At 43.9% G+C, this 27,139-nt stretch overlaps 2 protein-coding genes and 1 long non-coding RNA gene across 3 annotated transcripts; 2 read left to right on the forward strand and 1 right to left on the reverse strand.

The window, feature by feature from the left end:
* The first annotated feature begins 1,503 nt into the window (after positions 1-1,503).
* Positions 1,504-2,124, forward strand: atoh1c (atonal bHLH transcription factor 1c). The gene has a single exon (XM_014989500.2). The coding sequence runs from the start codon at positions 1,504-1,506 to the stop codon at positions 2,023-2,025; it is 522 nt and encodes a 173-aa protein (XP_014844986.2). The 3' UTR covers positions 2,026-2,124.
* A 152-nt stretch (positions 2,125-2,276) lies between these two features.
* On the reverse strand, positions 2,277-26,854 carry waplb (WAPL cohesin release factor b). The gene is made up of 20 exons (XM_014989499.2): positions 26,519-26,854; positions 24,780-25,303; positions 18,908-19,643; positions 17,546-17,931; positions 16,108-16,232; positions 12,245-12,343; positions 11,969-12,139; positions 11,733-11,869; positions 11,340-11,451; positions 10,969-11,214; positions 10,670-10,781; positions 10,486-10,583; positions 9,908-9,984; positions 6,475-6,611; positions 6,220-6,335; positions 5,919-6,104; positions 5,103-5,319; positions 4,933-5,021; positions 4,744-4,839; positions 2,277-4,112 (listed from the first exon to the last, which is right to left on the reverse strand). The coding sequence occupies exons 2-20, from the start codon at positions 25,279-25,281 to the stop codon at positions 4,047-4,049; spliced, it is 3,708 nt and encodes a 1,235-aa protein (XP_014844985.2). The 5' UTR covers positions 25,282-25,303; positions 26,519-26,854; the 3' UTR covers positions 2,277-4,046.
* LOC148153657 (uncharacterized) lies at positions 7,629-9,149 on the forward strand. The gene is made up of 2 exons (XR_015766321.1): positions 7,629-7,690; positions 8,382-9,149. It is a non-coding gene; the product is annotated as an uncharacterized LOC148153657 (long non-coding RNA).
* Positions 26,855-27,139: the final 285 nt, after the last annotated feature.

Consider the following 27,139-nt stretch of genomic DNA (forward strand, 5'->3'; position numbering starts at 1 on the left):
TCTCTTATTTTAAGGCCTCAAATCTCATGATGTCCTTGTGTGACATTGTAAAAAAAAAGAAGAAAGAAGAAGAAACAAATAAAGAAGTCAGCCCAGCTATCGGGAAGAGAACTGAGGACCTCCTGAAGTCTTGTAAAATTTCCATATCCATGAAATTGTCACGTTCACCTGTATAAACAATTACATACAAGTATAAACAGCCATACCCGAAGCTAAGATGTAACATTTTGTAAGGAGAAGCCAAACATTGTCAGACTGTTATTATCCACAATAAAATAAAAAAGGCTCATAACATGGGCTGAAAGGCCAATCAAAGAGGAAGAAGCCATTGCATCAAAGGTTGGATTACTCAAATGCACTTAGGGACAAACATCCATAGGGATTACAGGAGTTACATTCCTTTGAGCTGCGTCCTGTAAAATTTTGATGCAACTAAATCTCAACTCAAATCTGGAACAGACTTCCAGAAAACTGCGAAGACGCTGAAACACTGACTACCTTTAAATCAAGACAAAAAAAAAACAAACAAAACAAAACACTTTAGAGCTGTGTAGCAAGCTCTAAACATTAAGTGTAGCAAGAACATTGATCAACATATTTGATGCACATTTGCTTGATGATTTTGACGACATTTTACAAAATGCAATGTTTATTGCTCGTTTTCTGTTGACTGTATGTTTTTTATTTTGTGAAGCACTTTGAACTTTAGTTATTTCTATTTTTTCCATTTATATTTAATTAGCATTTTCTTTTTTATCCTCCATTTTCAGATATACATTTTTTTATTTATTCCGTTTCTGAGTTACTTCATAATTGTTTATTCAGTATCTTCATCTTCAATTCCGTTACTCATTTTCAAAATTTCCAGACATATTTATGTTGTTGATAAACTGTATAAGAAACCTCAAAATGTGACAAAAATATTAAATATATTTCCAGCAACTGTTGTGAACAGTCAAAGAAACTCACCTATAAATGCACATACCAAAAATATTTAAATGACCAGGCAAGTTCTATCACCCTGATTTAAAGGTAGTTTAATATTTACTCGAAACAGATCCAAGGGCTGAAATATTCAGTAAAAAGAAATATCGCTTTTCTGGAATAACTAGAGAACTTGCAGCACATTTTTATTTTAGTCTGTTTATGATTTAAATGCAGGCAGCGAAAGGCCCTCCAAAAGCCGCGTGCATCACTGGTCCAAAAAGACGGACTGTTTCCTCTCCTGCACCCTCCTCGGTCCTCAACGCTCACTGACTCGCTTCTAATCCTTTTTTGATGAACTTGGTTAATGGACCTCCTGCAGTGGCTTTGGCTCTGTTCATTAGGCAGCACACGACCTTCTCCACGCCCCCGGATTCACGCAAGCCGTGTCCCCCTCCCCCCCCGACGTGTCTCTCGGGTCCATAAATTCCCGTCCCAGAGTTGGGGAAGTTTGAATTTGCGCTTCCGTCCCCCAGCACTGTGTGGTTCTGGTTCTGCTTCAGAGGAACAAGTGGAGACATGCCGCCACGTAAAGGCCTGTTTGCGCCCTTCATCACCGCAACTCCGGAGGGCGGGGTCGGCCCCGCTGCCCCCGTGGATCTCAGCGGGGACATCCACGCCCTGCTGCAGCGGACCCGAGCGCAGGAGCAAGCCGAGGCGGCGCGCTCCAGAGACGGCCGTGAATTCTGCGAGGCGTCCCCGTGCGCCATCGTGGAGCTCCGGCTGGGCCCCGCGCTGCACTACCTGCAGCCCGACAGGTGCGCCCTGGAGCGGGCGCAGAGGCGGCGGCGCCTGGCCGCCAACGCCCGGGAGAGGAGAAGGATGCTCGGACTGAATGTGGCGTTCGACCGGCTGCGGAGCGTCATCCCGAACCTGGAGAGCGAGAAGAAGCTGTCCAAATCGGAGACTCTGCAGATGGCCCAGATTTACATCAGCACCCTGACTGAGCTGCTGCAGGACGGGACCGGGACCTGCGGGCCTTCGGAACCGAAGCAAGCTGGACCTGAGGGTGAGGTTCGGAACGCGGAGAGGAGCAGATAACTGGAACGCGTGATAGAAACTGAGGGACACTAAAAGACTCAAACTTTTTTTTTTTTTTTTACTGTTTTCTGCTGATTGTAAATAAATTCTGCAATAATGTTTCCGTCTGCAGCTTTTTATATTCAGGTCATTTAAGAGGTTTTTTTTTCTCCTTTTCACACAATAATATCCTAAAATAAATAAATAAATGCATAAATAAATAAATAAGTGATAATTCAGGACATTGAGGGGGGGAAAAAGCAGTCAGGCAGTTACTGAAAGTAGCAATTTTTATTATTTTAAAATTATATACATGTAACCAAAGACACAAGTCTGCAAATTGGTACAAAGATCAAGTTTTCCTGCAGAAGCTCTCTGTCCATCCGTCCAAAACAAACACAAGTGGGCGAAAAAAAAAACAAACAAAAAAAAAAAAAACAGCTTTAGAAAATGAAAAATAGAGTCCGATTCAGAAAAGTCTAGCATCTAAAATTAAATTTACCCCCCCCTCAATTTTCCCACAACCCCACCCTTAATAACCCCAGACCCACCCATTTTAGCCCCCCAACCCTCCAAATAACTTTCCTCCTACACGAGGAAATCAATCTATGTACAGGGACTATGTACAGAAAGCTCTTCCATTCATTCTGCAGACGTCCGGGAATAAAGCTCTGTAAACTTCTGTTTAAAGGAGTGTGAGGATTTAATTAAGTGTGTGTGTGTGTGTGTGTGTGTGTGTGTGTGTGTGTGTGTGTGATGACACGAGCCTCGAACAAATCAAGAAACCTTTGAAGAACCTGAATTTGGTATCTAAACGACAACATTGGATCCAGTGGAAAGCTAAACTGAAAAAACGTAGAACACGTATCTGAGGTGAGAGCACAGGCTGCAGAGTTAAAAGGAGTAAAACTATGAATTACCAACACCGTTGGGTTTTACACAAGACTCAAAGGTGTTGGTTCCTGTGAAATGTTTATTGATTGATGCGTTTTTTGTTTTTTTTCTATGAAATGCCAAAAACAATAATAAACAATAATAGTTTTAATCCTAAGAACTTTTTTAAATTTTTTTTTTTTTAGGTTTAGATTTATCCCCAACCTGATAATCCTCAGAGTCGAGCGAGCCAATCGGCTTCTGGGTTACAGTGCGTCAGAAACACACCATTTGAAGTCTGAGAAAACCCAAAAGGAAACTAAAAAGAATTGTCCACCTGAAGCTTTCAGGGACCCTCAGACTATCTTGGTGTCACTTTCAGTTCCTCTCTCCTCCTCTCTCAGCCGTGTTTGATCTCTGTTTAGCTTCCTTCGTGTCTGCGTCCATCTACAGCCGTTTGTTAGGGATAAAACGGGTGTTACATCTAGAAAATGATCAGAAAATTTGAATTTTGACAATGCAAACAAGAGAAGAAGAAGAAAAAAAAATAAACGGAAAAAAATATGGCCCACAGTGACACTTCCAGGTGGTCCAGACTAGTTTCTGTGCTTCTGACCCACAAAAGATCAATAGCTTTGATTCCTGAGCGTCTTTTCCACAGAGTCAAGAGGTGAAAAAGGAAGAGAAGCGCAAGATGAGAGGAGTAGAGAGGATGTCACTTTCAAAGCAAAGAGATCAATTTGGACTTCTCTGGGTTTTTTTTTTTCCTTTTAAATCATCTTGCGATGTTTTGAAGCTTCGAGGACAGGAGGGAGTCTGCACAGAAAAAAAACAACAAAAAAAACCGTCTGCAATCGGAGGGAGGATGAGCTGAATGAGGAATTTTCAAAAAGAAATTCAGAAAAGCAAAGAGGAAAAGTCGGGATTGGAAATAATCAACATCCCAAGGAACTTTAAATAAAAACAAATAAAAGCCAAACACTGCTTTAGGGTGACACTTCAGAACGGGTGGAGGAACCAAATCATCCACTATTGACAACGAACAACGATCCACGGGGGTGTGAAAGGGGCTGCCTTTGACTGGAGGAGGCGTCTCTCAGTGGCAGAGGACAGTGTATGTGTTGGTGTGTGAGGCATAGAGTTTGTATGGGTGTGTGTGTCAGGCTTCTCTAGCAATGCTCCAGGTAGTCAATAATCCGGGAGATGGACTTCTGTCCTGCGGTGCCGACGTCGCACTGCAGACAGAGAGATCAGAGTTTCAGCGATTATAGGGAAAAAACAAAAAACCTTCGAAAAAAATCGTCAGCGCTGACCTAATTCATAAATTGTTTTAATCTCTTCTTAGCTAAAAGCTAAAGAAAATCCACAATAAATTTCAACTCGTATCAGAATCATTACAGTTGTACTGCGCCTTGCATCGTTTCAACCTAGAAATCTAGGAAAACCTTTTTTTGTTATCAGTGATGTGTTTAATAACGGAGCCAGATGTGAGAAGCTATTCACGGCTGTTTGTTTACAACATGTTCAGACGCGTCTGAGGTTCTTCCAGGCTGCGGGAGAGCGAGAGAGAGCCACACTTAAGGCAGATAACATGAAGGCTGAACGCGTACGGCACAGTTAAGGCGTCATCGTTTTGAGCTTTCAACATGTCGCTCATTGATTTGGAAATGGTGGTGGGATTTTTAGAAATCATCAGCTGTTAAAAATACTTACATGACGCTTGCTGTACTGCTTGCCACGCTAGTTGCTAACAGGCACTGCTAAAATTAGCTTATAATCTCAACTCCTTAGAGCTGCTGTCAAAAAAAAAAAAAAAGTGTGCTATTCATCCTCAGGTACAGAAATGTTCCAAAGGCTGCGACTCACTGTGAGGTTCATAAAGTTGAGGAACTTCTTCAGCATTTCTGTCATGATGGAGAAATCTCCTTTTGGCAGGTTTTCTCTCACAGTAGTCACATTCATCTGGTGGAAACAAACACCAGACAGCGGTAATTAATCATAGAAACTATACCTCTCTGTAAGCGGGGATGTGTGGGGCAACGCAGTGAGACTCACCGGGCTCCCCTGACACAGGCAGCCCAGCAGCAGTGCTGTGTACGAGGCTACGATGCTGTCCTCCATGTGCTTCCCTGCGTGCTGCAGAGCTACGGGGAACAAATCGGGACGTTTTATTCCTACAATTCGACCGAGTTCCGGCCAGAGAGTAAACCGGAGCGCCGCTCTACCTTTGTTTAGGTCCAACTGCTCGTCCTCCTCGTCATTATTGTTCTTCTTGGCCTCCTCCTGCTTGTCTGAGGCGTTGTCGTTGGCAACCCACTGGATCTCGCCTCCAGTCTCCTGCCACTCGCCGCTCTGGTCGAGCGCCGGCTTCGGAGCCTCTTTGATGAGGTCATCGGTCTGCGCCTCGGCCAGCACGGCGGCTCGCTCGCGCTGCAGGAACAGCTGAGGGGGAAACAAGTTTAATCATATTAAAAGGTTGTTTTTATTATTATTATTATTATTATTATTATTATTATTCTGATGCTGGGTTACATTAAGCCCAGGATAATTTGAAAATGACCAGTTCAGAGCAAAATTTGGCTGTCCCCAACATTAAATCTAATTTTATCGTATCATTTATCGTGAAAATGTCTCATCACAATAAGAATCCTGATTTATCCGCGTCTCAATAAATTCCAATTAAAGACCTAAAAAAAAAAAAAAAAAAAACCTGACAGTATTATCAGAAATATTTCCACCACTTTCTGTGCTTTCTGTCACGGGAGCATCAATAAATATCAGCAAATTCAAAAATATAATTAAAAACACACTCATGAAATAAAACAAAAGTAAGTGGCGTCCTGATGACGCCCGAGTCAAATGGTGACGTTTGTCAAGATGTGCGTTTGTGGCGCTACAAATGCTGCGCCATGCAGTCACACAGTTAAATTACCAAAAAAAGAAAAGTTGTAATAAATAGTTTATCATGGTTTTTATCGTTATCACAATAGCATCATGAAATATCGCGATAAAAATCCTGAGCCCGGATTGCCTAGCCCTACCTGTACGAGAGCTGCGATGGCGCTCAGAGGCCCGCCGCCGTTGCCACCACCGCCCAGGTCCTGATGCTGCTCGCCGAGCAGGACGGTGGAGTCGCACGGCCCCTGGCCCCCCTCCATCTCCATCTCCATCAGGAAGTATCTATTCCTGGCACTGTACTCCACCAGGTTGATCAGCAGCCCCAGACCCTGAAACGCATCGGAAACGCAAAAGGTCGATCATTACACTCCAGATCATGTTCAGCCGGGCTTTTTGTTTCTCGGGGGTTTTTCCTGTCGGCTCGGGGTATCGTGTGATGCGCACCAGCACTCTGACATCAAATCTCTGCTCCTGAGGAAGATACTGAGGGACTTTGAGAACGCAGTTGAGAGCGGTCACTATCAAATCCTCCTGCTCGCCCGTTTTTGTGCTGCCCCACTCTGTGTAAACACACACACACACACACACACACACACACACACATATACACACACAATAAAACAAAAACATGAGAGCACTGGTCTCTAACTGCTTATTTTGCGGTTCAAACATCTTCGCTGAGCGTTTTCGGAGCCTCACCGTTGTCGTGCGTCAGGTTGAGCAGGACTCCGATGATGGCCCTCATGCAGTTCTCCACTGCTTTCCCCACCGTGCCGCCGTCCGACTTCACCTCCCTGCTGTACCGCTGGATCATCTGCTCGCACCTCCTCAGAGCCCTGAGACAGAAGGTTCAACACTTTATCGCAAAATATTATCGCCACGGGAACTGGTGGTATGAGATCAAAAAAGCCAATTCAACAAAAATCCCCCAACTTAAATGACGTTGTTTAAAGTATAAAACATAAGCCCAACCTTTACATCAATTGCACGGATCAATAAGTCCTTATACCTTTTAGGAATAATAAATATTCACAATACAAACAAATCGTGTTAAAGTAAATTACATCAGAGCTCAAATTAAATATTTTCTTGCCAAGTTTAGCCATTTTTAGAAGTTTTGTCTGATTTAACTGCACACAGTAAGTAAAAAAAAAAAAATGTCTGTCTTTTTCATTAGGTGTCTGAAAACATGAGTTTTCAACAATAAATAACGTTGAAAACAGTTGAAAGTTCTAGCCTGTCAGGTGACCAACTTGGTTCACGTCCAGATTCTGAACAGGACTTTAACTCTTCAACGACGTAATAAAACAGAGCCGCATTCAGGGAAACCGCTGTTCGTGTGTGTGTGTGTGTGTATGTATGTGTGTGTGTGTGCGTGTGCGCGCAAAGTCCGACCGCGGCAGCTGGGAGGGTGAAGTGGGTCAGCAGCACGATGTAAATAACCAAATTAGATCAAATGTCAGTGGTGAATGAACAGAGCAGAAACCAGAGTCTGGACGCAAAGAAAGACAGAAGGAACGACATAAAAGGAACATCTGGATGAAATTAACTTCGGAGCTCACAGAGGGGAATGAAGGGGGAGTCTACTGTCACGATGCGGAGGAAGCTCATCCTCGCTTAAATGAAGGTTTTGAATCTTGGTTTTTTAAGCCAGTCTTTTGTAAATGCGATTGGGATCGTTGGCCGTTGACGACCCAGTTTGGCTCAAGTTTCGGCTGTCAGACAGATGGCCTCGTATTTCACTCCGGGATACTTCGTAATCCCTCCACGGAAGTCGCGATCTATTTTGCGCCAGTTGTCGCAACTTTTCCACTAATCTGACCAACTGACGCTTTCTGTGTTTCCTTCTTTTCAGGCCAACCGCTGTAACCCGGCTGAATCCTTAGCAAGATAAGAGCACGTGTGACGCTAAATGGTAACGTTAGCCCTTTTCTGAGACGAGCTAATAGTATTTGCTTGCACTGCGCAATCATGGGAGTGGTCTTCGTCGTGTTCGGCAACAAGTCAGAGGCAAAAGGCAAAAAAGCTTTGCTGCTTTCTTCCAAACAATTCTGTTTGGAAGAAATTCTGTAATTCTGCTGCATGCAGATAATGTTAGCTATGCCAGTATGTCATGTTGATAACAAAAATGCTAATGTTGCAGTTAGCTATTTTAAGCCCCTTTGATAGTTGGTTAAGACGAGGAACAAATCTGGTAACACTTTATTTGACGGGGTGGGCATAAGACCAACATGACACCTTGTCATGAACATGAAGGAGTCATTACGAATGTTTACAACTGTTGTTGTGAAGTGTCATTTGGTAAATAATGATTCTTTTGATGCAAAGTTGCTCTAAAAGTTGCATTAAAAGTGCCAACTGTGCATGGAAGTGTCATTATTTACAAAATAATGGAAAGCTGGCACTTTTAATTGACTTTCAATGTTTCAGTGTTCTGCAGAAAGCATGATGCAGCCACTGCCATGTTTTAACATGGGTGTTCAGACTGATACATAACATGTGTGTTGGGTACAGGTTATGAAAACTTAATTTTGGTCTCATCTGGGCAAAGAAGCGTCTTCCACAGAAAGAAACATTGTCACAGACGATGCTTCTTTCCCTTTCAGAGAACCATCTCTAATGAAGTTCGTGGCCAGACAAAATGAGGCTCATCAAATGGCAGAAGGACCTGCTGCGTTCCCGTTTGGGCTTTATCAGATTAGGCCTGCAGACAGCTGAAGCCGTCGGATGCAGACGGAGGAGCTTCTGCAGAGTGATCGGCGATGGAGGGAAGCAGACGGGAGACAACTCAGAGAGAAGGAAAGCAGGAAACTGGAACAAAGGAAGGAAATAAAGAGCGAGGGAGTGACAGAGAGACTGAAGAAAAAAAAAAACGAGCGAGACGGATGAAGAGAACGGAGAGCCCGTGCCGTCTGGCTGTTTCGGTAGCAGAGCTCGGTCATTCTGGGGGCCTCACCCAGTGGATTTCGGGGTTAATCGAGTTAACCAGCGGACAGCTGAGGGCTCAGACCGAAGCCTGCGTCGCACTCCCAAACAGCGGCTCTTTGTCGCTCTTTGCCCGGTCACCCAAAGGGCAGGAAAGCAGGAGGAGCCGGGAGGAGAATCAGCTGGTCAACTGATTCTTCGTCTTCCTTCAGATAATGGCGGTTCTCACAACGTCTCAGTCATCAGTAGCGTTTCTCTTTAACACGCTCGTGACTGGGTTCTGTAATTCATCCAAATGAAACTGGGACGGTGGAGTTTGTCTCTTTTGGAAGGTTTATTGAACTCAACAACTTTGTGCATTACTGCCACCTTGTGGTGGTGTTAGCTGCAGAAACAACAGCTGGTTGGTGATGTATGACTAAATAAATGACCTCCGTTTTTTTATTGTCCCTTTGCAGCTTTGTTAATTCACTCTGTTGTAAATGCCTTCATATTTTCTTTAGCTGTTCTGGTGCTTACATAAAACTAATTCCTAATTTTAAAAAAAAGTCAAGTAATTCTCAGTAAGAAAAAAAAAACAGAAAGCTAATTAGATCAAGAGCATTACACTTATGGATTGTTCATAAAAATATTAAGCTCTACATTATTTCTGGTAGATAACTTTTGATTCTTTTTTCATTTGTTTCAGTGTTCTCGTTGAATTCCCACCCCCTTCCCCCCGTTAGTCAGCATTACAGCTGATTATTTAAGAGGACTGATGTCTGAAATCTTTTATGAGACCAAACTGAAGCACAGGAAGGTTAGAAAACTGCCTTCAGGCTGCAACACCTGAGAACAAAACCCCCGCCGCTGAAGAAACAAGCGAAAGAGTGACGTCATCCTCTCCTCCAGCTGAGGTCAGAGGTAAAAAGGTCGCCGCTGAGAGTGACAGGAGGTCACGACAAGGAAATGGAGTGACAAAACCCCGATAACGATCCACTGAATAGCGAGTGACGCACACGGAACACAAAGACGGGGGTTGGCTGGGGAGGCGACGCGCGCTTCGAGCTTCTGACGGGGGAAATCGATACGTCTGGATTTACGTGGCGTCGGTCTGATCGTCACACAACGAGGAAGAAGTTTCAGTAGATGAAATATATGCGGCTTGACCCGGCAACGCCGCATACATTTAGGATCCGCAGTCGGAACCTAAAGCAAGATTACTCACTTTGCGGAGGAGACGATGAGCGACGAGTCCTTGTAGGCGATCAAGTAGCCCTGGTTCTCTGGGTTGTGGACGGACACCTGCATGAACCCAAACGGTCACTTACTTCCGTTTCATTCAGAGCTTTTCTTTGATTTTCTTGTGTGTGAATCCTATGCTGACACTTTCAGAGATCACAAAGAGGGAAAAGTTCTTAAAGCAGAACCTTTCAACACTTTCAAGCTAACCCAGTCTACTTTCCAGGACAAATTTCTTAATACACTTGAAATAACACAAAACTAACTTAAAAGTAACTTTTCAGCAAGATATAGCTTCTTTTAGGCTAATTATTCCAGAATATTGATTTAAAAAAAAAAAAAAAAAAGTACCAGTTCCACTAGCCTGCTATACTTGAAATAATCTGCCAGTGGAACTGGTAGGTTTTTTTTTATTATTATTAATATTATTGACTTAAAACAAGTTATATATATATCTGGAAAGTTACTTTGAAGTTAGTTTTGTCTCATTTCAAATGTACTTGGATAAACTTTTTTTTTTTTTGTAGTACGGCTTCAGTTTCCTCCCCCCCTGAAAACACTTACGCTCTCCAGCACCCGCAGACACCTCTCCGCTCCCCACAGCGACGAAACCAGCTTCTCCTCCTGGTCCTCCTGGTCCAGGTTGTCGACGCACTCCTTCACTGTGGAGATCGGGGGGGGACAGCCACGGTCACATTCAACACTCGGGAGACGGCGTGAGCGTTTTCTGTCCCTTTGAGACAAACACCTTTATCCACGATGTGATCCAGTCCTCCCAGCAGCCGCAGCTCCTCTTTGAACCAGTCTCCCGCTCGCTTCGAGGTCAGAGACAGCAGCGTCTCCATGGCTAAATGACCCGTCTGTAAGAGGAGGGGTGGGGGTGAGGGGGAGAGGATGAGCAGCGTTTTAGTTCAGCTCCGATCGAGCTGCTAAAAACAGCCTGAAATCTATGGGTGGTGTGAAGGAGCTGTTTTAGGAGCAGCTTCTTTTCAAAGAAAAAAAAAAAGCTTGAAAATTGGAAATGAAAGACTCGGAGCGTCACGGCACCGTGATGTTCTGCAGGTCCAGGTGCTTGTTGTGCACGGTGTCGCACAGCTTCCTGATCTTCTCCTTTATCTTGGCCAGCTCTTTGGCACTAAACTGGACGCTGGAGTCCGGCTCCGCCGCCGCTCCGTGGTCTTGGTCCAGCTCGAGGAGCCGGATCATCAGGTCCAAACAGGACCGGTCCAGGTCCATGTTCAGCCGGTCACGGCTCAGGATGTACATCAGAGCTGCTGTGCACAGAGCCAGGTTCTGAAGGTTGGGGAGGGGAGAGGAGAGGAGAGAGAGCGTGATAACCAGCAGATTAACACAATCTGGGTCAAAGCACTCGACTCAGTTCCGAAAAGCCGCGTCGCTCTTCCGAGTGCGATCCCTACCGGGAGCTGCGGGGCGTCGTTCAGCGTTTTGAAGACCTGGGCCACCTTCCCTCTGGCCCGGAGGTGCATCCTGAAGCTCGGCATGGCGCAGCGGGTCGCCAGGCTGATCACACTGGAGAAAACCAAACAACTGTGATGTTCACGACACCCTTCAGTGACGCGTGCAAAACACTCTAAAGTAGGGCTGAAACGATTAACCGAATTAATCGTGGCTGACCGATCATTGGCATAATCATCGACTAATCGATTACTGATCTCGCTGAAGAAACCAAACAACGATGGCCACGACACATGTAAACACTCCAACTTAGGGCTGAAATTCTGTAAGAATAAAAATTAAAAATCTATTAAGCTCCTTTTACAACCGTTAGAATCAGGTGTTCGTTTTCGTACCTAAGGCACCGAGTGTTGAGCGGCTGGCCGCTCTTCAGGCCGGTGGCGAGGTACTCGAAGTCGTCCGTGAACTCCTGGTTTTCCCCAAACTCCACCACGTCGTTGAAGTGCTTCACATGCTGGACCACCGTGTAGAGCTGCAGACGCGAGACGGCGGGGAAGAGAAGTCGGAAGCGTTTCCTGGTTTTTAGTCAGGAGTTTCTGAGTGCGATTCAGGGAAACAAACGGAAGCGTACCTCTTTGTGTTCTTTATGACACTTGAGTGCCGTGACCGTGTCCTGGTACGGATCTGTGGGAACAGTGACGCACTTCGTAACCTTTGGAGGAGGAGGCGGCGCCTTGAAGACCCCGTCGTCCTTCTGGGAGTCGGCCGGCTCCTTGCTGGAGCTCCCGGTCGGGACAGACGCCTGCGCGAGGGAACGGGGGAAAGTTTCCGTGAGTTTCCGCAGTGCAGCCGCAAAACCTAAACGTCCGGTCAGACGCCGCGTCGGTGCCGTCTCTTGCGTTCTTACAGAAGTCGCGTGCGATCGGGAGGAGAAGAAAGGTGGCGGCGGTTCCTCCTCGCTCTCCACGGTCCAGTGTCTGGCGTTGTACACGGCTTTGGTGGGAGACTGAAACGCAGCGCAAAAACAGGAAACGGGTTGAACGTCGGCGAAGAAAGGCAGCTGAGAACACGGTGGAGCCGCCGGCCCACCTGCAGTTTGAGGGGAAAACTTCAAGCTGACACACGATCTGATGCAGACAGAAATACTTAATCAGCAGTTTTTGTCTTTTCCTTCAGTTACCTCATTTTCCTTCTTTTTTTTTTCTTCCCCACACAGCCAGCAGATATAAACAGATACAAGGACGCTGAGCCAACAGGACAAGAGGGGAAAACGTTGGGCTCCTAATGGGACTATTCTAATTAAATTATTTGCTTACATTTTATTAGGATGATTTTTTGTTTTTTAAAAGTCACACAAGGCCTTTGTGTGGGTATCTGATTAAGGGAAGCTCTTACTGTAATTGCTTGTTGTAAAACTTTATGAAACATAAAACTAAGGCCCCGATTTAATTCGCTGTTAAATGTTTCATTCCATCGCGAGCGTCGAGTGGTGCATTTGAACTCTGCTGGTTACCTCAGCAGGTCTTTGCAAAAAGTGTTCATTGGGAATTTAGGTGACGGACCATACAAAACAGCACATATTTAATGACAAAATGAACACAAAAATACACCACTGACACATTTTTAGTTGGCCCCTTTGTTCAGTGAAGCAGGCAAACAGGTCTAAAGCAACTCTGAAGAGAGGTCAACCGCCCCTAAGCATTCAGCTGGAGCTGTAATGGAATAGATTAAAGCATATCTATAGGAGTTAGACTGGCCTAATCAAAGTCCAGACCTAATGCCAACTGAAAATCTGCAGAAGGAACTGCAAACTCGCGTTCACAGACGTTCTCCATCCAACCAAAGACAACAAGAGAAAAGTTTCAGGGTAGAGACGCAAGACATTTTCCTTTCACTTCCCAATCATGCACTACTTTTTACTGATACACTGCATAAGCTCCAGATAAAATAACCTGAAGCCAGTGGTTTTACAGGGTTCTATTTCTTTTTGGCACATCGTGCACAAAATTTGCCGAAGAGCAAAAATGTTGACAAGCTGGACTCGATCAGACGGAGAGAAGTCGAGAGCTGAGAACAGAGTGGATGAGCAAGTGAACCGAGGAGCAAACAGATGCAGAAGAAGTTGGTGAGAGTCAGCCAGCGATGATCAAACAGCACGACGCACTTAAAAACACACACACACACACACACACACACACACACACACACACACACACACACACACACACACACACACACACACACACACACACACACACACACACACACCGTCCTCAGTGCCAAACCTGCGGTTGGTGGCTGCCAGGGCATTCAGGACGAAAAACAAAAGACAGACAGAGGGAAGAAAAGAGAGCGGGCCGAGTTGGCAGGAAAAAGTTTCTCTGCAGGGTTAATAAGCAAGAGACAAAAGGGGAGTTCGGGGATGAGCCGCGCAGAGCTGGAACGTCAACACAGCAAATTAAAGCCTGCTACAGTAATCTGAATGACACAAGGAGCCCCCCGCCCATCCCACCCACCTGCTGCTGAGCAGCATGGCGCAGATAAAAAAAAAAGCGAGGCAGGAAGGTGGGCAAACTCCTCTCTCCCCCCAGCCAGCGGAAGAAAACAGACACACGGTTCACACGTTGCCGGGGGCACGCTTCGACCGCCGAATGGCGCTCAGATGCCGGGGCGGGGATTCCTGACGAGCCGAGGTCACGGCTCTGAAACGTTCGCGTCAGATAAACGGCGCTGATGTCAAAGGAGCCCGGTCACCGTCCTGCAGGGAAGTGTCAAACGCTCTCCAGCTCACACCGTCAAAAAAAAAGAAAAGAAAAGAAAATAAATCCTTCTAATTCACCCGTTAGGCCCAAATACTGACGAATCCCTCCGTCACTATGGAGACATTTCCCTACTGACCTTTATTTTTGCCTTAAGTTAAGGTCGGTGTTCATGATAGGAAAGAAACGGAGGGGGGGGGAGACTTTCCAAGGTCAAAACCACCACTGACCAGACCCCAAACAGCCTGGTTCATGTTTGCCAGGAAACATGAGTAAGATTCTTAAGTAAATCGAATCTTACTTAAGAATTAACGCAAGTAAGATTCTTATTTAAGTTGAAGATTTTAATGCACCCAGTAGCTTACAGGCTTGGCAACAGATGTGGGTCAGTGGTGAAGGCTAACATCGTAAAGCAAACCCACCATAAATCTGAAGTTACCCACGACAGACGCAGAAAACCTAGCTAGCTAGCAAGCAAGGGTACATTAGGAGCTAGTTAGCGGTAGCCTTAACAGCCTGAAGTCCCAGAATGGAATGAAGATGTCTGAGAACAGCTCAGGAAAAGTCCTTTGATAAAAAAATAAAGATTAAATTGTCTTGCCATGACAAAATTTAATACCTGCGATTAACGTATTTAAGGCCAACTTAAGTTGATTTAAGACATTTTAAGGCCTTACTTTTAGATGCATGAATTTCAGACTTTTTAAGGACGCGCCAAAGCTGAAATAGCTGTGAACTGAAAAGAACCCAATGAGGTCTGTGGAGCTCATTAAGACAAACCTGACAGATTACCTAAAGGACGAGGGTCAGAGACTTCTTAAAAACACTCCTGCCGTACAACAAGACCAAACATAATTATCGCTCCGGTTCAGGCTGTTTATTTGATAAAAGCTTCAAGAGCAGATGTATAAAGAGGCTACACCCCACAGCCCTCCTCTTCAGGAGCCTGCCTCCTCCATCTAACACAAAGTACACAGACTCTCCGCTCTGCTTGAGTGCCGCTGATCTGCGTCAGCTCTAAAAGAGGCCGATCGATAACTCTGATCTGAGGCCAGCACCGTGAGGCGCGCGGCGACAGGCCATTAGCACGCTGACACAGCAAAGACGGGCCAGCTCGGGAGCCTAAAAAAAGAAAAAGGGCTGATCGACTGCCACTCCTCAGCTTTGCCGACACAGACCGCCACAAACCAACACACCGAGGAGTGAGTCAGAGCAGGCGGAGGCGGAGAAACCCTCGTCCCCACAGGTACATCCATCCACACCTCTTTAACTCCGCAGCAACACTCGCAGCTATAACGGGCCCTAATTAGATGAAAAGACCAGATCAATCAAGAGATCAAAACACGAGCAGGCGGCTGAGTTTTGGATACGATTAACATTTCCAAAACCTAAATTCAAAACGAATGGACATGTTCGTGGGAAAAAAAACACTACGACAAAAACCAGAGTTAATTTGGGAACATTTAATGCCTTTTGCAGGCTGTGGCGATAATAAAACAACCTCAATATCTCTTTCAAAATAAGAATCAAATGCGCAAGTTTGGATTAGCCTAATCCACACAGGGTCAAAATTATACATACGCCGCCCCACTGATTTTTGATTACATTTTTCCTACTTGCCAAGACACCACACAGTTTTCAGAGCCCTCGATGAGCTGTAGTTCTGGGACGATATTTGACCACTTGTCTTTATCAGAAACGGTGCAGCGAATTTAAACTGGTAAGTTTCATAGCACGGAGCCAGATATCAGGTATAGTATTCAATATATTTTTATTTGAAAGCTATTTAGGAACCTTCAAAGACGAGTTCTGCTGAGCACTGTAGTTTTATCATCTCCTTCAGCAGCATTTAGACGATAAAACATGACATTTCTGCCACTACTTCTTATCCTTGGATCCACTTAGTCTGCAAAGACTGTAAATGACTTTGTGTTGTAGTTTAAACAGCGTCACGGTTGACACTCGTGAGGTGCGTCAGACCCTTATGTGCCTTAGTGACGTTGTGTCTGACCTTCTTATGTGCGCTGAAGATCCTCCGGAACGTGTCGGGATTCTTCTCGGTCACTTTGCTTTGAGCCGCCCTTCTGGGGCCGCTGGCCAGCACTCGGAGGCCGTCCTCAGAGAAGTCCAGAGTATCTGGAAAACGGGGGAAAAAAAAAAACACATTCCCGATTATCCCCTCCAATTCCAAGTTCCACCTGAACTGGTAGGGTTATAACGAGACCAACACATCAGTCTTATCGAGAGTGAAAGTGTCCGATGTTTCCAACAGATTTCCCTGAAAATATTTGGTTTTATCTCTTGCTTAAATCGGGGGTTTTTCTCCAGGTTTCACCAACTCAAATTTAACACTTTTTAAAGACGTTCTTAAGGCCATTATGATTTGAATTTAAGACCTATAGCGCCACAGAAAAGTACAATTTCGTCCAGCTAGCTGGTGAGAAATTTGCATTTACCTATGTTGGACGCAAAAAAGCTAGCTAGCTAGCTAGCTAACAGGGGTAATGTTAGCAGTAAGATAAGCAGTAGCCTCAACGACCTCGAGTCACAACGTCGTGAAGAAGTTCAGTGCAGCTTAAACTTTTGTCTGACAGAAAATTCTGGTGAAAAACCCCAAAACATTAAATATATTAGATTAAATAGTGCTGGCAAGACAAAATTTAAGACTCATAATTCATGTATTAAGGTCAATTTACTTAAAAAAAAAAAAAGAATTTAAGATATCCAAAGTCTTTAATATTAGATAAATTTAAGATTTTAACAGACAGCCTGTAAGCAGGTTATTCACCACTTTAGAGGTGGAAACTAGAGTTATTGTTTAGACGAAAACAAACAGCAACAAGGTTATCGCTGTTGGGAAGGAAAAAAAAAAGATCCGGAGCACAATGTGGGCTCTGTGTCATGTTTACATGTACACATGCACACACACACACTCAAAGAAAAATTATCTCTGAGAGCTGGACTGGTTCCCAATTTCTACCCACACGACGAGGCCATTTTTCATACTTTTTAATCACCAAAATTACATCCAAATAAATAAAGAGAACAACAGTTTTTCTGAGAAACTCAGATTTGAATATGTACCCTATAAGATACAATCACACAGTTCACTTGCCTCTTTTCTGGAAGCAAAAACTTGCAGCCTTGTAACAGAAATGTCTGTGTTACATTAAACAGAAGTGATTTCTGTTTCTGTTGGGTTAATTATAGCTCGGTGAATCACTCTGCACTTCTGGTCATCAAGCCAAAGGAGCAGAATGTGGATACTCTGAATCTCGCTTACAGCCAGGATGCTCAGTCGTATTTACATCACTGAGACTCTGGTGTCGTTTGTGTTCACCCATTTGGGATTACTGACAGCTTTACTACAGTTACCCCCCTCCGCCCCCGACTCTGATCGGTGCAAAGTTAATGTCGGGTCATGCATTTTCTTTGGAATGTGCGTTTACCTCTTTGAGTCTTCCTCTCCGGTCTCTCTGAGTTCTTCTTGCTCTCCTTCACCGCCGGCTTTTCCCAGATCTGCCGACTCTCTCGGTTCTCCAGCCTCTCGAACGGATCCGGAACGTCGTCGTCGTCGTCGACCGTCGTTTCCTTGACGGTGACCGCCGGGGTCGCCTTGGATACTGCAGCCTGCGCGACCTTCCTCCTCGGTTTGGATTCGGCGACGGCGTCGTCCGCACCGTCGCTGTCGCTCATGTCGTCGAAGCCGAAGTACTGGATTTTGTAGCTGGACCTGCCGTCGGCGCTGTCGGCGCTGTTCTCTTCCAGGTTGAAGTCGGTGTCGTCGAAGCCGAACAGGTCCTCCTTCTTGGACTTGGTCTGGGTCGGACTGGGCCTGCGCAAGAGAACGGCGTCGCGTATCGAGCGGAGAGAGGTTTTTATTCCGTCTGCCACTGTTCTTTCAACGTGAACGAGATTTCATTTCGAAACTATTGCTGAAAATTGCAACTAGGGCTGAAACGGTTAAAGAAATTCTTTGCGAACAATCGTCAACTTTTTTTTTTTTTAGAAATCAATTAATAGCTAACTGACTCAAAAAAAGAGGCAATTTTGCTGAAACAATGTACTCACTGCAGAAATTAAGCCAAAATGGTATAAATAATATATACATTTTGCATTGAAGATAAAAAAACAAAAAATTTTTTGTAAATACTATCTCAAGTGATAGTTTTAGCTTTACAGTTTCAAATTCTGTCAAGAAAAAATATCCTATTTTGCACTTGTTGCTATAAAATCACTTTAAAAACAAAACAAAAACCAGATTAGCTTGATTCTGTAGTGATGCTAAGCCAAACGAGAAGCGCCTGGCTTCTCATATGTTGTTAAAAGGATTGTTTTGGCTACAAATGGAAAAATGTTCTCTAAAGAAATGATATATTGTTGGATTTTATCCAATAAAATGTTTATATTCTTTAAAAAACTAATTTAACTATTTGTATCTATCTGAAGTGGTTAAATTAAAAAGTTGCAGAATGCAAAGATCTTTTGTACCAGATTTAATCAATTAATCGTCAAGATAATCGATCATTACAATAACTGTTACTTGTCAAACATGATTAACTCAAAATTTCCAGACCCTTGTCTATCTTCACCATTCCATGTCGTCTCCCTCTGTCTCTGACATTTAGTATCTTAGTCACTAACTATATAAATCTATCATGCAGGGCAGATTGAGTTCATCCAACTTAATCCAAATGAATAAATCTCCACACTAAAACACACAGGATGTGATTTAATGAGCCTTTCTCCTGCACTTGGTCATGTTTTCAAAAGTGACTATTTTTTAAAAAGTCAATGTGTTTGTGTCCTACCTTGGCTGTTGGGCTTCGGTCTTTTTCCGCTGCCACCCGAGCTCCTCCGCTTCCGTCATACTGCCTGAAGAGGAGCCGCCGGCGCCGCTGGCAGGCGCCGTGTCACTAATAAACTCGTCCCTGCCGCGGTCCTGGTTGGTGACGTTGGACGCCGACACGGACGAGGGCTGCAGCACTGTGTAGTCCCTCGTCCTCCCCCGGCCCCGCCCCCCGCCCGTTGTTTTGGTATGGTTGGCGTCGGCGGAGGATTTGGGGAGATCTGAGCCAAAGGCGGCGGCGTCGAATCCGCTGGAGTCCGCGGCCCTGCCTGAGCCCTGCTTGTTGGGCCTCTTGTACGTCCGACAGTTCGAGTTCCTTTCGAGCGATAACGACGCGGACGTCTGGGAGAACTTGGACATCTCGGCGAGGTCGGACTCGCCGGTCAGACTGTTTCCCTCGCCGGGGTTCTGCGGCCGCGGAGGAGAGGGGGGCTTCCTGTGCGCCGAGTGAAGGCCAGCCGCCGCCATTCCCGGCGAGCCCCAGGAGAGCGTGGGGGCCGGGTTACGGGGTTCCTGGAGGGGCGACGGTGGGCGGAGACCCATGATGGCGTCCCAGGAGTCGTACGTAGATTCGGCCTGGGAGCCCGTCTTCAGGGTGGTGGTCTGGGCCAGGGGCTTTTTGTCGCTGTCTGAAGCATTTAGGTACCAGGAGTAGCTGTGCTGGTTCTGTGACGACGCCGGGTTCTGCCATGACGATCCTAAGACGGAAAAATATATACGTCAATAAATAGGGCAAGTCTGGGCGATAAACTGAAAACTGACGTCAAAGTTTATGGCGACAAATGACGTCATTTTGTCTATGTTGTTATTTTCCGTGTTTTTCTTTTTAAATAAATAAAATTTGTTTTTGTCTTTTTTTTGTTGGTGTATAGGCAGGTGGCAATAAAAATAATCATGGAAACCAGTCCAGTGGAATCACACCATCAATATAACTGGCTGTGAAGTATCCATCAACTTATATTCTTTATTTTCAGCATAGGTGTGCTATTGCTATCATCTATTCATTGTTATCAAGGTTAACTGTTCATTATATTATAACACTGACTTTAGGCTATATCCCCCAGACCTAATTTAAGGTGACAACAATCCCCGTTTTGTTTTAAAATATTAGTAAAATCTAGTTTTACACTAAAACCACCTCACACACAGTGTGACATCACCTCTCCTGCTGTTATAAATACTCAATAAATGTAGAACTAAATAAAGGAAGTCTGGAGGGAAATGTTTTGAATCCTGTTCTTGTATGTTAATTTATGAATAAAAAAAAACAAACAAAACATCAGCTACAATTTATTAGCAGGTCAAAAACCAGAAATCAGTCACAAAATTCACAAAATTTCTCTTTAAAGTAAATCCCTAACCGCTTTCAAGGAAGGCCTGAAAGTATGCTTTAAATAAAATAAGTCAGATGCCCTGTTTAGTTCCTCTCGCTAGGTGCTAGCTTGATGATATTTTTTGTAAATCAACGCTGTGAACCAAGGAGAATCGTGTTGCTCAAGCAGGATGTTCTTGCAAAAGAACAGGAACTCTAAAGTGTGTCGACTTGTGGAACTTAGATGTGCAGAAACTCACATCTTATCTTTTTAGGCGTCCCCAGGTGCTAAAACTTCACCGTTTCTATGAGCACCTCTGCAAACGGGTCATACAGCCACATCAGAAAAACAAACAGCAGCCACCATCCAGGCCAAACCGACATTCGTCTGAAAGCTGCTACATTTATTCAAAAATTAACACCCATACGCAATAAACATCTTAGTCTCTCACTCACTGCTTTTAGAATTAATTAAAAAAAAAAAATACATTAAAGAAAGAGATATAAAATTGTGAACTACACAACCTCCATCATGCAGGACATTTTGTTCTTTTAAATGTTTTCTAGATTTAACTCTAGAATCAAAGGCTTGAGCTCGGAGCGTTCCAGCTCTCTCATTGAGAAAAATCAGAACCTGGCAGATCAGAGGCATTTGTAACCACCGCGATAATAACTCTGAGCTGGAAAAAGTCGCAGCAGTCGCTCCGCATAACAAAAACAGGAAACCATTTTACATGAAAACACCGAACCCTAAACGTCTCTGCTCTGAACAGAAGACCCGGGTTTGACCTTGAAACTGGGTCATCTCAGATCCATCCGGCTCTTAGATGAAAGACGCGGTAAATTAAAAGTTGAAAGATGAACAGAGCTGCCAGAAAAGCTTCGGCACTCCATTTTTGTTCCTCGTAATGGCCGAGCTACAGAACATCGACTGAGCCGCTAATGGATACGGTTAAAACAGCCGTCGCCATAAAGGGACCGTCGGTCTACATATCTGGACGTTTTGTTCTCAAATTCTGAAGCCGAACCCACCGTCTCTACCCACCTTGTTTCTAATTGGGATGTAATTGACTGCACTGCATTCTATGTAAATGGATCAGAACATGACTACATGACTACATTCTATTTACAGGTGCGCCGATAAATCGGAGCAGATTTTCTTAAATTTTGGGAGATCGGCCGATACTTGCATGAGAAACCGATCTCATCTACCTCTGCAGATTTCCAACAAATCCGCCGCTGTCACATTTTGCTCTGCCGTGAGAGTGGACTGACAGACAGGCCCCGCCCACCGGGTCGTGTCTAACAATAGTCACCCCGCCTCTGCCAATTTAGCAACTTTGTCTCTTATTTAACAATTTCTTTTAAGCCCAGAAAAGAAAAATTGGTGCCAGAAAACTGCAGTCAGTGCACCCCTACTTCTACTTGAAAGAATGTGACTGAATTTGGACCAAATGTATCAAATCTAACCTGAATTGGGCCTGTTCAGATTTCTTTTGCTGAAAATTTTCAGAATATAATAAAAAACATATCTGAAATATGATGCAACTTGATATGGAGCTATTTCTAGAAAGCACTGAGATATAATTGATATGCAGCATTCTCTCTAAAATACTGTACACAATTATTTCATCACACGTGTGATCTGTACCAGGGCCGTGTAATTTCATCAATTCTACGATATTATCGATTTTTTTTCCCCTTAGAGAATATCGATACATTAAATCCTACTTTGAGTTTTATGTCAAATCCACATGAATTAAATGACAGCCGGTTTCACATTAGAAATGACGTGATGAAACCAGTTGAAATTAATTAAACAATGAAATGAAATAGATAACATTATCTAAAATAAGTGAATAAGTCAAAAAAATGGATTTCTTTTCTGCATAACCAAATACACACATTTAAATAAAGGAAATGTAAAACAAAAACATTTATTACACCAGTATCACACATCAGTTCAATTCATTCGATCCATGATCCGAACAGTCACAAAATGTCACCAAAATCACTCTGTCCCTCTAAAATCTTTCAGAAAATCTTAAAACTGTGTCAAACCGGGTGCTGAATATTGTGATAAATATCATATCCTGAGCAGAGTATCGCATATCGTATTGTGTCGTGAGATTAATCGCTGCAGCCCTAATCTGCACCCTCTAGGTCTGTAATAACCTTCAGTTTAGGATTGGGTGAGATGATAATTCTTGATCATGAAGGATTAGAATATGTACATAATCCGCCACTGCACAGAGATTGTTGGATTGGTCTATAGAGCACAGTCTATGCTTTTCAATTCTATGTGTCAACAATCTTTAACGAAAATGAGTTGAAACATTTATTTTGTATTTAGTTGGTATTGGACCACAAAGTGTTAAATGTGGCTTTATTTAAAAAAAATCCTAACTGTGGTTGATGTCCGTGTCCTTAGTCTGTGGCAAAGGAAACGAAACAGCCGGTCCTCAGTATCAAGCTGATAAAATCAGTTAGAGTTTAGCCAGATACACGACTGCAATAATAAAATGCAAATTTTTGCCCGAAGCTGTTTTTGATAAAAGTTTATTTTGAAGCACTGAAACGGCAGATGAACCGGGACAACTCCCTTAAAACCTTCAAAAAAACAACAAAAAGAGAGAGACATATAAAATTTGCTGAATTTCAACCAAAGTATTTCCTGAAGCTCATTGATACATAGTACTAGTGAGAGAGGATGCTGTCAGAAGTGTGAAAGCCGAGTGCCTGGTGTGTTCAGGCAAAGAGTAAACATTCGGTGTGAGATGGTAGGAAAGGGATAAAATCGTTGCTCTTTGCAGTTTAACAGTGATCAGGCACAAGGCGATCGTACAACATACACCGTTGACGTCCTTGTTGTGCTGCAAGAGTGCATCTGATTTGTCGGCTAAAGTTTAAGACGAGATGAAACTGATGGGCGTTTCATGTCTTAAGTACGTCAGCTGGACTTGAAACAAGATGGCAGAATTGATTCAAATTTTGTTTAGCTCAAACCTCTTTGTTTTGTCATGAGTCTACTGCTTTTTTTTTTTTTTTTTAATGAGACATTGTACAATGTTTTTTTTTTGTTACCTTGTGACAAACTGCACGTTTTTAAGTCCAGCTGAACAAGTCGCTTGAGACAGCCAAAGATCGCAAGCAGTGAACGGCAGGAAGGAAATCCGAGTTCAGTCGAGATGTCAATGATGATTGCGATGATTTATCAGTTCATTTCATGAGCTTTGCTTCGCCCCCCCCAAGTCTAATCCAAACAAAAAAACAAAACAAAAAAAGAAACTCCAACTAACACTTGAAACCCACCCAGACTGCAGGACAGACCCTCCCACACAATCAGATGACACGAGTCCCAACACTCTGAAACCTGAAGAGGAATTGAGACTCTGCTGCTCCTGCTCTTCATCCTCCTCTTCCTCCACACCAACTCATGTGTCAGCCACATAAATGAGCAGGCTGTTCGCAATCACACACTCAATATGACTGCAGCAATCTCATCGTTCACTCATTAAACACGGGCGCTTTGCGAGAACATAATCGCTCTGCGCAGCTTCCATGTTCCTCTCTTTCTTTCCACAGGTAAATGAAAAAATAAATATGAAGACCTGCTGCTTCTTAAGCCAGATGGAGGAGGGGGGGGTGAGAGAGTATGAGGTCATGATGCGTGGATCCCAGCTCGTGTGGGTGTGAAAGCAAAAAACAGTGCCAAAAGCTGCACATTATAAATGGCATCAAGGTGCAATCGGACGGCAACCTTCAAACGGGAGCAGACGCTAGATAGAGGAAAGATCCATTACACACACACACAGTTATATACTTTGTTTGTTTCTGATCAGGCATAAAACTAACGCAGGCTTCCAAAAACGTGCTTAGCAAAATATCAACTGACATAGAAAGGTTATGTTTGCCGTTTTCTGGATTACATAATCCAAAAGAAGAAAAAACATAAAGAAAAAAATGACTGCTGACTTTACAGTTGTCCTGTAGACAATGATTGACAATGTTTCACAAGAAGGGTAAACCGCAAAAGGCTATTGCTAAAGAAGCTAGATGATCATGGGGAGAGGAGATGTATCCAAGCGCACTTACAGAAAGTTGGCAGGAAGGAAAAAGTGCGGTGGAAGAAGCATAACTAACCATCAAGCAAAAACCCATACAAGAGTTTGCAATGGATGGACGGTAGCTACGGTCTGTAGCCAAAGCTTCAAGAGAGCTTCCAGTTACCTAAAAAAATAAGTAATCTGGTTTTTTTTTTAAATCACAATCTTTATCACAATAGTACTACAAAATATCGCAGGCGCTCAGCTCGAGTTACACAACACTGAAATCAACAACATCAGCGCTGACCACCTGTCACTTAACAACGTTAGATCCCGTTTCAACGTTGACTCCATCTTGTTTACTGACAGCAATAAGCTGAAGATTTGCGATCCCCGTTTCAAAGCCGATCTTCTGTTGCTTAAAGATTGCTCTGGCTTTTTATGATGCTACACAATCAGTCTGCGCGTTTGTTTACCTGTGTTTGAAGTGGTGCTGTTGAAGAACCGGGCCGTGTCCTCCATCATCTCCGGCTGACTCCCGTCGCCACTGAACCACGGGCTCTCCGCAGCTGACAGTGCGGCAGCGGCGGCGGCGTGAGACGATCCCCCCTGGAAGCTGGACCGGCTGCCCGCCTCCAACGAAAAGCCCGGCCGCTCTGCCTGCGGCGGCTCGGCCGACGCCGGCTTGGAGGGTGACGACTTGCTGCCCGCCCGAGACGTCACCGGCTTGGACTCCTCGTCACTGTCGAAGCCGAACGGATCGTCCAGGCCATCCTCCGAGGGACGGGGCTTCTTGTAGACCTCCAGGACTGAGTCATTCCTGGGGGCTCCCGCTCGCTTGGAGCCCACCTTTGCCTTGTAGGTGGTGTCGCCCCATTTGGTACTGAGGGTGCCTCTTTTGGTGGACAGGACCTCGTCAAACTTGGACGTGCCCTCTCCTCCCTTGCGGCTGTAGGTTTTCCCAAATCTGGATGTCATTGTTGCATCTGGTTCATGTTCTCTACAAATAAAAACAGTGAAAATGAATGTTTGTTCTTTTTTTTTTTTTCAATGTAGTTTCGAAACCATTCAATGGACTTAAACCAACAATTCTGCAGATGTGAATGTGTAGTATCGGGCGGATTTATTTCAAAATGTATCACTCAGAGTTTTACAATGAGGGACGGTGACCAAAGCGTTCTCCTTGTATACGCTTTTATTTGCCATATTCAATAAAGGCCAGTTTAGCTGGAAGACTTTGTGTCCGTCCACTCCTGTGATATTGGATATCCAGATACTGACCCAACTTGAATTTTTTTGCACTTTACAAGAGTTACAATGGCAATTATATCTGAAAAATTTCTGATTTAAAAAAAAACTAGTTAACCTGAAGCTAGCTTGTCAGATCTATTTGATATCAAAACATGTGCATATTCTAATAATAAAGCAGGTTTTCCTAAACAAATTTAGTTAGTACATATACTCTCTCAAAAGGGAGAAATTACTAGCAGACATGTTTTCTCTCCACAAACATCTCTGCTTTCTATATCCATTGTTTTTATCATTTTATTGAGCATTAAATGGTCTGACCTTGGCCCCCGCTTTAGGGAAGAACACTTGTAAATAATCTTCGTTTTTGTACAATGAACAGATTCAAACAGTGTAAATGCAATTAGAGAAGCAATTGCTTCTCTCATGTAATTGCTGATACTTTCCGTCTTGGTATTGTCTTAGACACCTGTATCCATCCAGAGCAGCAAAACTGGCAAAACTACTACTTTTACAGAGATGCTCTCTCTGGTAATAATAGATTAATCACTGGCATTTGAGCAACAGCTGCAACTTCAAATTCTAGATATTCCAGAAATCAGCAAATGTAGGGTTAGGTTTTTTTGTTTGTTTAATAAATATTAATAGCCTAAACACACTCGTGTGTTTTGTGTATTATAATGTTAAATTTGAGTCATTTTAGAACATTATAAAAGCCTGGTTTGTTTAATATGCCGTGATACTCTTGGGTTAAAGAAGACTAGAGCTTCTTTTTGCCGTGACTGTCTGAAGTTATCTTCAACCGTTAACTACACTTTAGCTGTTAGCTTTAGCATAGATTCAGCGGATTAGCCGGAGCTAGTTCCAAGCTAACGGCTAACAATAACTACAAACCGACATTCCACCGCTCTAGAGTTCCACGCAGATCAGTTTAAACTCTTAACCCGTCACAGGTTCCTTCACTTACCCGGTGAGTTAAAGAGCCGATCGGCATCAGACACAGAGATGAGCCCACAGGGCCGTTAGCCTCACAGACAGACAGCAGAAGAGCCGCCGGGCCTTCTGCTTCCCTGAGTCGAGCTGTTCAGTATAAACAAGGCCGAACAGAGGCAGTTACCGGTGGATCAGAGGCTCCAAGACGGCCAGAATAAGCCGGCAGGTCCAGGCCGAGGCGGAAAAAGTGGATTTATAAGCGCATTTAATAAATTCCTCTCAGTTTATCAGCCCAAATTCAGACTCGATTGTCTTCTTCAGCTTACGACGAAGGCTTCCATTGGACTCCCCCCACCGCGTCAAGATTGAACTGAAACAACAGCACGTAACCGGAAATAGATCCCTTCAAGCTGTGAAAATATAACTTCTTACAAATAAAGTACCCACTATTAGTTTACATCGGAACATTCGGAACTAAAATTAGTTTTAAGAGTCTGTGTTTAGTTTTGGTTTTTAAATATGTACAATGGTTAATAAACTCGTCAGTTAAATGCCGTTCATTTAAATTATAGCTACAATTGTATTTTATTTTTTAAACTTAACCGGAATTTGTTTTGCTACTCCTTTTGACCTTGTTCTCATTTATGGCTGGGAT

The sequence above is a fragment of the Poecilia mexicana genome, unplaced genomic scaffold (genome assembly GCF_051168715.1).
Source record: "Poecilia mexicana isolate PSO_F unplaced genomic scaffold, ASM5116871v1 scaffold_19, whole genome shotgun sequence".
Taxonomy (NCBI): Eukaryota; Metazoa; Chordata; class Actinopteri; order Cyprinodontiformes; family Poeciliidae; genus Poecilia; species Poecilia mexicana.